We start from the raw sequence: 13,923 nt of genomic DNA on the forward strand, positions 1-13,923 counted from the left end.
CCTCATTCTGTGGTACCCATCATTGCATTTCTGTTTCCATGAATGTGACTACTCTTAAGTAAAGGACTTACCTTGGTCCTGAGCAAGATAAATTAGCCTAATAGAGGAAGTGTTGAAGGATCTTGGTATATATCTGCACAGTGAGGTAGGAACAGGGTTGGACAATATGACTGCACAGGCTTCTTCATGCCTTGTGTGCTTTGGAGGCTAGAAGGCTAGACCTAAAGGGATGAGACACAGACATCTCTCTCCCTTGAATGGTAATCCCTTTTGGTCTAAACTGACATTGTTTCTCTTGTTCATTGCAATACACTGGGCACAGTGCACACCACAGGGACATTTCATTTCTAATAGAAACAAGGATGATTGTCTAATCCTTTCCCAGGTGGTCAGAAAGACAAGCTGGACTGAGAGTGGAGACGGACTTTCCTGTGTGTGACTATTGGAAGGGGATTCTCTCTCTTGACCTGGGACTGGGCTTATCCTCTGGGGAAAAGGGAAATCCTCACTGACCTGCTTGTCTGGGGAGTGGAATGCCCCCCTCCTCAGGGGCCAGACACATACAGCCTAAAAAAGCAACATGATTTTCCCATATGTAATCCAGGCAGCAATGCCCATCAGCACAGGGTTTGGTATTGAATCAGTGAGATTGCCAAACAAACAATTTTGGTCCATGATTGAGAGTCCTCTGGCCTGCTGGTAGCTTACAATAAAACTACTAATCTCCATGGTCACAACAAGGACAATGATAGCCAAAGAATGATCTCAAAGCTGGAAGAGACCTTCAAACTCATCCCAATAAGTTCCTCACTGTTTTAACAGAGGCTCTGCCAGAAATAGGGGCTCTCTGGCCAGGGCCACACCACTAGGTGCATCCTAGCCCTCATCCCAGGTACATCATTCCAGCTCACAGTCAGTGTCTGTGTGGATGGCTTCTACAAAGAGGGCATCTCCAGCATCCAAGCGTTCCTCCAGGCTGGCTCTGGTGTACTCTGGTCCAGCAGGATCTAGCCCTATAAAGACAAACCGCTATTAGGATCCTCTTTCCTCTCACCTCCCAGAAACACTATGATCTACACTTTGCCCTCCCCCACAATCCCTCCAGTTCAGCTCATAGAATCATCCAACCAGGACCAGGGGTTGGAAGAAGCAGCCCAGGACCACTTTACCCAGGAAACCCCATACTCTGTTGCCTGTTGTGGTACCCTCTCAACGGCCCAGTTTTCTGGCTCTAAAATGAACATAACAACAATAATATCAATTTGGCAAAGCCAGTGACAACTGGTTTCACCCCACAGGGCCTCTCTGGAGGATTCTATGAGGCAGACAGAAGGATGTGGGCTCAACATTCCCTGTGTTCACTTCAGAAGAGTCTCTAAAGAAAGCTCTCTCTGTAACAGCTGAGAGGAAAGATAGAGAGGAGATTTTTTTTTTGTTTTTTTTTTTGTTTTTTTACCTGTGATCCGTCCCAACTGGCCTTTGTAGAATTGCCCCACCATGCCTCCAACATGAGCTCCTAGACTAACACCGATGATGTGGATTGAGGACTCCGACACACCCAGCTCCTGGAATGGGCAATGGTAGATGGTGGCTTCCAGCTGGGCTGAAACAAAGGCCTTGGACACCACGAACCTTCCCACATGCTTCAGAACAAGGAAAAACCTCTCATCCACCAATCACTGTTTCTCTTTCTGGGTTCTGCACCCCCGGTTCCCTCACTTCCAAGTATGCAACGACCATGTCATTTCTTGGGAGAGACCACTAAATTTTACAGTGTCAGCAAACCAGTTGTTGTCCAGTGACATGTTTTATGGAGGCCTGAGGACCTTGGGGAGGTTCAGTGCCCTGCCTGTCAGCACCCCAAGAATCCAGCTCCAGATTTAAGATGAAAACCAGCTCCCTGGCTGTCTCTGCTCCTGCCCCCAATCTCCAGGGGGATCCTTTTCTTTCTGGCTGCTGTGTCCTGCGCAAAACTTACCCAAACCTTTCCTGACCTACCAAAAGTTTGCTGAGGAAACGGGAGATCTCCAGGCTCAACTTGACCACGTTCTCCACAGCAAAGAGGTAGACACCTGTAGAGCCATAAACCCAGTCCACTGCAATCACATTGGCATCTGTTGCCCGCAGGAGAGTGTGAATGAACTTGTCGATCCAGGAAGGCTTTGTTCCTAATGCCCTAGATGTGAGTCAAAACACAGAGGAACATTACTTGCCAAACTGACAGCCATTGACAGAAACCCCAACTAGTCCCCAAACTAGAGAACTCAAGATTGAGGACAGCCAGTCACACAGTCCAAGGGGCAACATCATTCTAGAGTCACCAGTATATGTGGAATCTTTGTGTAAATTATCTGAAAGTGCCTCTTGTTCCAGGTAGAATGGAGAACTCAGGGCAGATTGCACCCACACCTACCTACCTTCCGTCTGCCCCTTTGTACAAAGCTCTGTAGACTGTCTGCACTGCTCTGCCTCTGGACTATTGGAAAGATAGCTCTGCACTTGAAGTTAAAACGTGCAGTTTGAAACGTGAAGTTTGAAAGATAGCTCTGCACTTGAGTTGAAACGTGCAGTCTAAGTTCTGATTCTAAATGATAGGTTCTTTCCTTGAGGAGGCTTTCATTCATCCACGTGCCCTTCCATTCATTCCCAGCATGTTTATTGAGTACTTATGGGTTTAAGGGTATGCTGGGGGATTTCCAAGATATAAAGACAGGTCCCTGTCTGCCTAGAACCTACTTTTCCAGGAAGATAATGTTAGGAAAATTTCAGAAAGATTTGCTAACAGTGTGGAAAGACATTCCAGCTCCTGTTGTGGGACACTGCGAGCATGCTCACAAGGAGACAGGAGTACAGATGGGATATGCCCTTTGGAAAGTGAGCCCCGAGGTTAAGAGCCGAGCTGCCTGATGAATGCTCTGATTCCATCAGCCATGCCCGGGCTGGAGACACACACTCTGCCTGGGATAGTGACTGAATTTAAGACTTGTTAAAGACATGACTTTGGGAAAAGAAGGAAGAGTGACAGCTCGGGGAAGATGTGACTGGGGCCCTGGAGCATAGAGAGGCCAGATGTGAAGAAGTGAGGAGCACCTCTTCAATGGGTACCCCGACTCTATGTGCCCTACAGTCTCTTTCTCCCTTTCTTTTCAGAAACTATCCCATTTTTTGTTTGTTTGTTTGGTTGGTTGGTTGGTTGTTTGGTTGGTTGGTTGTTTGGTTGGTTGGGTGGGTTTTTTTGGTCTTGCCAGTGGGCTTGGGAGAAAAGACATTTGAAGAAAGGGTTGTGATTGAACTGGACAGTAGGGTACCAGAAACTGCAGAACTGTCAGGCTCCTGAGAAATGCTAACTCCTGGATATGATGGAAGTAGTACCATACACAAAAGTTTCTCCAGTCAAAAAAATCATGGAAAAAAGCAAAGAAAAAAAAAAGAGGAAATAAAACCCTGGGCAAAAAGTACCATGTTGTTATCCTCAAGTGAGTGCGTAAAACCTGTGACCTCATTTTCCAAGATGAATCATGCTGTACAACCACACTTTGGGGGATAACAGCACAGGTTTTTGCCCAAGAACCATGGAGACTATTCCTCTATCCTCCTCTTTAATCCAGATGTGGAAACTGGGATGACTTTTCCAGGGTCATAAAAACTGGGGAGAGGCTTAATGGTGTGCTAGCAAGAATGGGGAACACCAAGTGTGCAGAGTTCACAAGAGACACCTTCAAGGACATGAGCGAAGGAACATGTGAAGGGCAGTAAATCCATGCCCCCTCATACCCCCAACAATCGTCCCATGGCATTATGGTCTCTTGGTTCTTAACTGAGAAGAGCCTATTGGTTACTTAGCTCTCACCTGAATCCATGAATAATTAGTTTGGTTCCCAGACTGATGTTGAACTCAGAGTTTTGGATGTCACTGTTTTCTTCTACTAGCTGCCCACAGCTGGGGTCTGAAGGGGTAAAGAGGAGAAACTGGACCTTGAGGTTGGTGCCTCTGAGGAGGTTGGCATTCTGGAAGTCAGTGCACTTTGGCTGGGTGGTAGGAGGTACATTCCCTAGAGGAAACAGAAAAAACACTCAGAGCGCGGCCATCTCTTTTTAGAAGGACGATGTCCCCAAAGGAAGAAAGGAACAGGAGCCGTGAACACAAGGTGTGGTATGAGTCAGCTAGCTCAATGGCGAACCGCCCATTCGTCAAAAATCACATCAGTTCTGGAAGCAAAAATCAGTGCATAAGTCTCATGCCTCTGGGGGAAATGCCAGAGAAGACTGTGAATTTTGTTTTAATCGAGCACATTAAAGACCATGGTGAAATGGCTGATGTGGGACAGAGTGACGTGGCCTGTGAAGTTAATCCTGTCACCTTGACTAGATTCAGAATTCCCTTAGAAGCACACTTTCTGGGTGGGACTTTAAGGTGTCTTCAGAAGGGATTAGCTGAGGAGGAAAGAACCACCCTGGATGTGGATAGCATTATCCCAAAAACCAGGATCCCAGACCAAACAATGGAGAGAAAGGGGAAAGAGCCAGATAAAGACCAGTGTTCATCTCTCTCTGCTTCCTGACGTGGATGCCATGTGGCCAGAGCCAGCACATGACCAGCACCTCATGCCCCACTGCTGTGCCTTCCCATCATAAAGCATTGTATCGTTTTTTAAACCCTCAGATGAACCAAACCTGTCTTCTTTTAAGTTGCCTCTATCAGTTACATTCTCATGGTGATGAGAAAAGGAGCTGGTACAAGTCCTTCCCCCTAAACCATACCTGAAGTCCTGACAACATGTGCCTCAGAATGCGGCCATGTTTCGTAAGGGGACTTTTTACAATGATAACTAAATTACAATGAGACCTCAGTACAATATGGTTGGTGTCCTTATGAAAGGAGAAATTTTGACGGAAATGGAGGAGAGGTGATACAAAGTGGCACAAGAAGAAACCAAGGAAAGCAGGCTGGGATAGGGTCCCTATGAACCTCAGAAGGAACCAGCCCTGTTTGACACTGTAAAGAGCCTTTACAAACCACACCTGCTTATAACGCTTTTCAATATACTCCTTAGACACAATATACTTCAGTGTACTGGATATTTTGAGCCAAAGCCACCAAAGATCTTTGAACAGCATCAAACCAAACAAACAAAATGGCGATATAAAACGCTTCCTTTCCCAAAGGGAACATACAGCTCATCTCATTTGAGCAGCCAATCTCCATGTCTACCTCTGTGATGAGGAGTTGTGGTCCCCAGGTCCCAGCACTTCTCACAGGAACAGACTGGAGCGGGGGTGAGATGTGTTCTCACCCAATACACAGCACTGTGGCAGCTTTCTAGAGTTACTGCTATGGAACAAAGATTGCAGACTTGCTTTTTTGGTTTTGTTTTGTTTTGTTTTGTTTTTTCAAGACAGGGTTTCTCTGTGTAGCTTTGTGCCTTTTCCTGGAACTCTCTTTGGAGACCAGGCTGGCCTTGAACTCACAGAGATCCACCTGCCTCTGCCTACCAAGTACTGGGATTAAAGGCGTGCGCCACCACCACCCAGCGCAGACTTGCTTTTATGGAGACCTCTTCTCTGATGATGACAGCACCTTTAGATTCTGCCATGGTTATATGTAGTGGGTAGCCGGTCCAGCTTTGACCTGGAAATACCACCCCCTTTGAGGCTTCGGTAACTGTCATGTCTACAAGGCAGAGCCAAGAGAGGACTCCTGAAGACCCGAGGTCCCGATGCATGAGCTCTCTTGGTTCCTGGACCCTGGACGCTGGAGGTAGACCGAGCAGAGTTCTCCAGAGAACACCTCCAGACTGTGCCATACCTTTCCCAGACCCTGTTACCTATCCCTTCACTTGTAAGTTACCCCACAAAATAAACCTCCCTTTTAACTTCGTGGAGTGGCCTTAATAATTTCACCAATAGTCATATGTTATCAGAAGTAACTGGGACACACACACACACACACACACACACACACACACACACACACACAGAGCACAATGAAGACCTAGGATGCCCTGGAGTGTGAAACTGTTGTTCGTGGCTCCTGGGAACCCAGCCATAGAGAATCCCCACACAGCATCACTGCATTGCTGAGTCTGAACCCTCTGGTGTAGCCCTTCCAAATAGCCAGGTCCTCGGCACTCCTGGATCAAGCCCACTCTGAGCACAGCAACCTTTCCAGTCGACAATTCGAGCTCCCACAGTCAATGAGAAAGATGCCTGTCTCTTCTGCGTCATCTGCCTTTCCTAGCCTGGCAGTAACTGATTTTCCTTTTCGAGCATTCCCTTTCTCTCCCCCTTCTCATTTCGTCTCCAGCAGCACTGGAGATTGATCTAGGGTAATGTTAGTTAGGCAAGTACTCTACCACTGAGCTGGAGTACTAGTCCTAACAGCTTTCTAACACGATCTTCTTACAGGGCTCCACACTGGCCTCAAATTCATTGGCTCCTTGCCTCGGCTTCCTGAATACCAGGATTATAGATGTGTGTCCCCACCTTTGGCAGAACTAAAGCCTTTCAAAGAAGAATAGTATGTCCCCTTAGTAAGCACTATGGCTTGAGTATAGCTGTGGTATTCCACCCCGCCCCACCCCCATTCTGTCCCCAAGATGACAGACAGTATTGAGAGTTATAGTGGGTTTTTAAGAGGTGGAGCCCACCCAAGTGTGTGGCACACACATGTAATTCTGTCACCTGGAAAGCAGACAGAAGGATTGTGATCTTGGGGCCAGACTGGGCTAAATAATGAAACCCTATCTCAAGAAACAAAGACCGGGAAGGTATGTCGGTGGTGGAACACTTGTACAAGGCCTAGGTTGGATCTGCAGCACTGGGAAAAAAGTGAGGCCAATGACCTCACTATGGATATGCCCTAGAAGGGGATGGTGGGACCTCAGACTCTTTATTAACTCTGCCTATGCCTGACCCCTGACACTTTTCTCCTGTATGTGTTTCCATTATGGCATCCCACTCAAAGAAGAGGCCCACCCAGTGGGGCTGCCTGGTCTTGGACTTGCACTTCCGAAACTAAATGACGCTCACTTCTTTTAAAGTTAGTTACATTAGGTATATTTTGTTGTAGAAATATAAAACTAACTAACACAGCAAGGCCTTGAAGTCACCAAAAGGATCGATATCACTCAGACAGCATCATCTAAATAAATATCCAAATTAGAGACCAATGGCAAAATTAAGTTTAAGATGCATGGGAAGTATAAGAACACTCTTAGGCAGCGTGCCTGTTAAGGAAGAACCACAGTGGGAAAGGAATAATAAAAAACTGAATGGCTGAGAAACACATCCGTGTTCAACTCCGTGGGGTGGCTAATGCAGCACTGACCTGACATACTGGGAGGCCATGGCACCAAGATGACTGAGTTCCCAGGTTAGCAAACAGAAACTCAGTGCAACAAGCGGAGAGCTGGAAACAGAACGTAGGCCTGACCAACCAGAAGCAACCCACTCACCTCTGGCCAGGGACTTTAAGCCCACCTTAACCAATCAAATAGCTTCTTGGAACTGTTCATCTTTTAAAGCTTTTATTTTAGGGCAATCGTGGTGGCACACACCTTTAATCCCAGCATTTGGGAGGCAGAGGCAGGTGGATCTCTGTGAGTTCGAAGCTTGTTTATGTGAGTCAGTCCTTTAAGGAAAGAATGACACAGCTCCTCCAGATAGAGAGAAAGAAACAGGAAGGTCGCGGTTGACCTTGAAGAAGTAGAACATGGGAGGTATGAGCAACACCCTCAGCAACTCAGTCATTGCAGTGTCTGAGGACAAATGTCTTGGACTCATTTCGCTCCATCACCTTTGGCTTTGTCATCAGAATTCAGAGTTCAACCATCCCTGTCTGCCTAGTTACCACTTTGGGCTGAGCCACAGCTGTTTCTCAAGATCACTGCCATAGCTTGTCGCTGCTCTTCCTAACTACACTGTGGTTGGACCCTTTGGTCTAATTGTAGCGCAGTGACCAAGATAAGCTCCTCTATGCAAAAGCCTTTGGTAGCTCATTCAGCATAGAAGCTGATGTCCACGGAATGGACCGCGCCGCTCTCAAGGATCTTGTCTGACCCCTTGAGAGCCCTACCCTGTAGAGGGCATAGAGGTCTTTGTGTTCACAGACATGCACTAAGACAGTAGTTCTCAACCTGTGGGTCATGACCTTTAGGGAGGGTGGGGTGTCGAATGAGATCTTTTCACAGAAGTCACCTAAGACCATCGGAAAACACAGATATTTGCATTATGACTCAGAACAGTAGCAAAATTACAGTTATGATGTAGCAATGAAAATAATCTTATGGTTGGGGGGCCACCACAACATGAGGAACTGCATTTAAGGGTCACAGCATCAGAAAGGTTGAGAACCACTGCACTAAGAGAATCTGGAATGTTAAGTACCCAGGGTTGTTCCTTCAAGGGAAGGAATGCAAAACCTGCTTTTCTCCCAGAAGGCTGGAGCAGACATGCTTTCTAACCTGGACACCTTTGTGTAATCTGTGTGGCTGGAGACTTTCTGGCACCAGACCCTCCTCCAGACACATTCTCATGAACTTGTTTTTTCTCAGTCAGTCTATGGAATCTATGTGTATGGAAGGTGTCACATGTACTTTATGAAGAATTTCAGTAGTCATAGCTCATCTGTATTTAGCTTATTTTGTTCCTCAAAGAGATTTAGTATGCTTTGTGTGAATGTGGGACTGAGTTAATCATCACAAGAATAGTTTTCCCCAGATTGTGCTATGTTTAAATAAGCCTAAAATAAACCCCTCAGGTCAGACTCACTGGCGGTGTTGTGTGGAACTGCCTTCTTATCTCCCATGGCTTGTCTCTCAGCTGCCAGTGAAGGTCACAGGGACCCCTGTAAGTTGCACCCAATGTGTGGGGCTTGACCCTAGAAGGTAAGACATATTTTTCTTTAAATAGAAGCAGAGGGTAGGAGTTTTGTCCTCTACCCAAGGATTCACGACCTAAGTGAGAGAAGGAAATAGCATAGGTTCTTTTCAGTCCTCTGAGACAAATAATTTTATGTTATTATTGAGATGTCTGTTCAGATCCAGGGAGCAAAAATATTTAAAGCAACAGCTCTGTGACTTTGTACAAATGACTGTAAAATTCAGGGAGCCATTGTTGTTGACAGATGGGAACACATAGGAGCTAATATAGAAAGAGCCATGAAGAGGGGGATGAAATCCCTGCCATTATTTTGCAATCTAGACTATAATGAATTGGTTGAACCCTCTTCAGGAGGACCACCTGAGGAGGATCATCTGGACACACCTCAGCTGGGGACTACTGCTCTTACATTCAAGGAGACAGGTTTAGACATGTTGCCTTCCCTTTCCAACACCCATATCTATATACATTTACAACAAATATTCATTCTCGTCAATCTGCATATACTCCCTCACTTTAAGAGACTGTCATGGAAGATGAGGGACATAACCAACAGGAAAATGATTGGACCAAATGCCCTATCATGACGGCTTTTACAATGCCTGTGATTTTTAAATCCTCAGAACCCATGTGTGCTTCAATATTGTCCACTTACTTTTGAGTTCTTAAAGAAGTTCATAAAACTGGCCTCTGTTAATGGCATACATGCTCCATTTACTGATATAATGTTGGAACACTTAAACAGGGGTATTGTTGCTCCTTGACACTATAAGCAAGTATTTAAAATTTCCTTAGTCTCAGAACAATACTTAATGTGGAAAGCAAATTAATATGACAAACATGATGAACAGGCAGAAAGAAACCTTAACAGTAACACCCCTATTAATTCCGACATGCTTCAGGGATCGGCACAGTATAGTGATACTCCAGTACAAATGAATGTTTCACCCCAATATTTTGACAAAGTATGCCTTTGTGCACTGTGAGCTTGGAAAGATACTGATTGAGAAAGTGCATTCTCTGGCCTCTTTACAGCAGAAGGTTAATGAGCTTTGGCCTGAGTTTCTTGCGTTCACTGGGAGAGCAGCACCACAGAAGGTGGCTCAGGGGGCGCACTGCAGATATCCTCATCAGCCATCTTTGATGGGGCTGTCAGAGTGTGGAGCTGCCAGAGCATGCTGGTTTTTCTAATGGGGTGCAGCCACTCAAGACATTGGCAACTTGTCTTGTGTTGCAACAGTCACTGCAGCAGCTACTGAAAAATCTTTCAAAAGAGATCTTGCTTGGAATTCCAAAAGAAAGGATCTTGGAAAAATGAGTGCAAAAAATAAAACTAAATTTAAAAAAAAAATCTAGTAATCTGGGCCTTTGCCTTTGCCTGTGATAAAAAAGGAAAACATTGGGCTTATAAATGTCAATCCAAATTTGGCAAGGATGGTAAGCCTTTAAACTCCCAAGGTGGCAACATCCAGCCTTAGAATCAAGGGGGAAATGGACCCAGACAACCAAAAATAAACTAGACTCAAGGGAAGTATCCAATTATTTAGGAGAAACAACAGGTTCTATGGTAATGGGATTAAATCCCTTGGCTTTATGGACAAGATGGTTATCAGTGGATGGGTATCCCATGTTGACCTTATACATTGAAAACTATCACTTTAGAGGCATTCTGGACACTGGGGCAGATCATTCAGTTATTAATCAACAACAATGGCCCCCACACTGGCCAATGTCTAAAGGCTGGCCTTTACAAGCCATTGGAGGCTAACAGGATTCTTTAAAATGTACTAACATGTTAAATTGGGCTGACAAAGATTCTTCTGGCACTGTGCAGCCTCAGGACTTTCACAAAATTTGTGGGGAAGAGATATATTACAACAAATGCTAGCAATACTACCACTGCAACTAATGAATCATCTGATAATTCTAATACAGGAAAGTATAACCCCCTTCTATTGGAGTCATTGATCATGGTCCGTCCATACATCCTTTAAAACTTCAAAGGGTCTCTGATAACCCAGTATGGTATAGAAACAATTGCAGCTAGGACGTATAGAACCTTCAGTCAGCCCTCGGGATCCCCCCAGGGCACGCCTGTGAGCACAGAGATCTCTGTGCCCCCTACACTTCCCTAAATCTTATTTTGCACACTCTGTTCCAGCTAGGTGTCCCCTTGGTTCTCTCTTCTGTCAGAAGCTCTTCAACCTGCCTGTCCTCTCTTTCTGGAATGTTCTGCTAGGCATGTGCATGGTTAATTCCCTCCACCCCATCAAGCCTGCCTGTCAGATGCCATTTTCTCTCCTCCTTTGTACCTTTCCTCAGATCCCCTCAATCTTCCTTACCCTGATCTCTTTACTTTAGTAGAAACCATCATCTTCTAATCTACTCTGCACTTTTTATGAGATTTTTTTTTTTATTATCTCCTGCATTAGAATAGATTTTGGGTTTTTTGTTTTGTTTTATTTTGTTTTCAAGACAGGGTTTGTCTGTGTAGCCCTGGCTGTCCTGGAACTCCCTCTGTAGACCAGGCTGGCCTTGAACTCACAGAGATCTGCCTGCCTCTGCCTCCCAAGTGCTGGGATTAAAGCTGTGCACCAGCAGCAGCTAGAATAGATTTTCAAGCAAGGCAAGGTTTTTTATCCATTCTGTACACTCTGTTGCTTAGCTAGCACCTGCCACACATAGTACACTCCAAGAGCTGGTTCTCCAAAAAGGATAATAAACCAGATGTACTTTTGATAAGACAGAGTAAGAAAAAAGGAGGAAGTCACAGGTAAACAATATCAAGAACAGAAAAAGGAAATCAATACAGACACAACTGATTCTTTTTCAAACCATCAAAGAACATATTTAACATATTTATACCCAGTCAGAAACTGAGAGCACTTTTTTTGTTTGTTTGTTTTGTTTTGTTTTGTTTTGTTTTCAAGATAGGGTTTCTCTGTAGCTTTGGAGCCTGTCCTGGAACTCACTCTGTAGACCAGGCTGGCCTCGAACTCACAGAGATAGAGATCCCCCTGCCTCTGCCTCCTGAGTGCTGGGATAAAAGGCATGTGCCACCACCGCCCAGCCAGAGCACTTTTAAAACTAAAGCACAAAGGAATTAAAATGGTAGTTTTGAAATCATTCATAATAAAACTCTAAAAGGACAGATAGACTTACAGAGGGCTTCTACCAACCCCCAAATCCTCAATTTCACTTATTTTTCCAGAGAACAACAAACAGGAGACAGAATATTAACTTGTTTTATGAGAATAATCAAATTGTCAAATCTAGATAAAATACCAGCAAATCAAAATCCATCAAGGATAACAAGAATAAAGGGCACAAAATATACCATTTTGCTGGGCAGTGGTGCTCCGTGCCTTCAACCTAAGCACTTGGGAGGCAGAGGCAGGAGGATCTCTGTGAGTTCGAGGTCAGCCTGATCTACGGAGTGAGTTCCAGGACAGTCTCCAAAGCTACCCAGAGAAAACCTGTCTCGAAAATAACCAAAAAAAGAAAATGAGTGAGTTTCAAAGTGAGTTCCAAGGCAGCCAGGATAGTTACACAGAGAAACTCTGTCTCAAAATAAAACAAACAAAAACCTGAAACCAACACAAAAGTAAAATGAGAAGACCAGCATCCACAAAGTGTGCTCTGGTCTCCACATGCTGACCCCTCCCACACGTCAAGTACATATACACAGTAACAACAATAAGAAGAATGAAATTACAATTTAAAAATCCCTTTATTCCTTGGACTAGCCTCTATCTGACCATCATGTGGTCTTTGTACTTTTTTCGTTTCAATTTCCAATTAGGTTTTTTGCTACATGCATTCTTATCGTTGGGCCTGTTTTTATTTTGTAACATTTTCTGCCTTCACTTTTTTTTTTCCCTCTGTATTTTCAGTTTCAATTTCCCAATTAGGTGTTTTTTTCCTGTATGCATCCTTGTCATTGGGCCTATTTTTATAACATTTCTATCTTCATTTTTCGTACCCCTTTGTATTATCCGTATATTTATTATTTTAAAGTCTCTAGCAAGATTTTTTTTTAAGTTTGTTTCATTTGAAAATGAAAAAGGCGATCATCGAAATAAAAAAGGAATCAACACTGCAGCTCTAGAATGGACGTATTAGAAACTTTTAAAATGCAAATGTATAGGAGCTATGTGTGAGTCTGGAGGTAAAATGTGTCCTTCGCATGTGCAAAGCACTAGCTTAATTCCTAGTGCCACACACACACACACACACACACACACACACACACACACACTTGAGGCTGTAGCTCAGTGGTAGAATGCTTCTTGGAATATGTGAAACCCTGGGTTCAATGTGCAACACCACCAGAAAATAAACACAAAACAAGACAGACAGGCTCTAATGCTAACCTAGTCATCGCTCTCTGAAGGCTTCGGAGGCAGAAGCAGGAGCACCAAAGCAAGTTCAAGGCTAGCCTGGTCTACATACACACCAAGTTCCATGCCAACCAGGGTTCATAATGAGACCATGTCTCAAAACACAGAATAAAAAGACCTCAGTAAGACATGAGAAGAGAAATATTTACAAAGGTAATTATTAGAACTAAAGAAGTTTGGTTTCTCAAATCAAAAATTCTCAGAGTGATGGGCAAGAATTAAAGAAATCTGCAATCTCTGTGAGTTCAAGGCCAGCCTGGGCTACCAAGTGAGTTCCAGGAAAGGCGCAAAGCTACACAGGGAAACCCTGTCTCGAAAAAAAACAAAATAAATAAATAAATAAATAAATAAATAAATAAATAAAAAATAAAAATCTGCAATAGGCATCAATTTGGCAATAACTAAACAGTACAATAATGCAGATGATCAGTGAGAAGAAATGAGATTTTATATATTGCAGGCGGGGCTATGGCATGAGTCAACTACTTTGGAAAACAACTTGGTGATAACGACAGAGGACCACTGAGTCGGGACTCCATGGTTCCGTTTTCAGAAAACAGTCTTAAATGTTTCACATCGCAGCAATGTACATGACAGGGGAAAAGTCTGGGGAGGATCTAGCTGCATTTTAGTGGAGAGAAGT

General features: G+C 44.3%; 1 protein-coding gene across 2 annotated transcripts in view; it reads right to left on the bottom strand.

Annotated features, from left to right (window-relative positions):
• The window catches only part of Pla1a (phospholipase A1 member A), a 35,884-nt gene that overhangs the window by 15,737 nt on the left and 6,224 nt on the right, over positions 1 to 13,923 (bottom strand). For both annotated transcript variants that reach the window (XM_036203804.1, XM_036203806.1), the window contains exons 2-5: positions 3,851 to 4,052; positions 1,999 to 2,176; positions 1,457 to 1,565; positions 912 to 1,013 (exon numbers count right to left, since the gene is read on the bottom strand). In XM_036203804.1, the coding sequence (XP_036059697.1) occupies positions 912 to 1,013; positions 1,457 to 1,565; positions 1,999 to 2,176; positions 3,851 to 4,052 (591 nt within the window). The remainder of the gene's footprint in view (positions 1 to 911; positions 1,014 to 1,456; positions 1,566 to 1,998; positions 2,177 to 3,850; positions 4,053 to 13,923) is intronic.

This window comes from Onychomys torridus, chromosome 12 (assembly GCF_903995425.1).
Source record: "Onychomys torridus chromosome 12, mOncTor1.1, whole genome shotgun sequence".
Classification (NCBI taxonomy): Eukaryota; Metazoa; Chordata; class Mammalia; order Rodentia; family Cricetidae; genus Onychomys; species Onychomys torridus.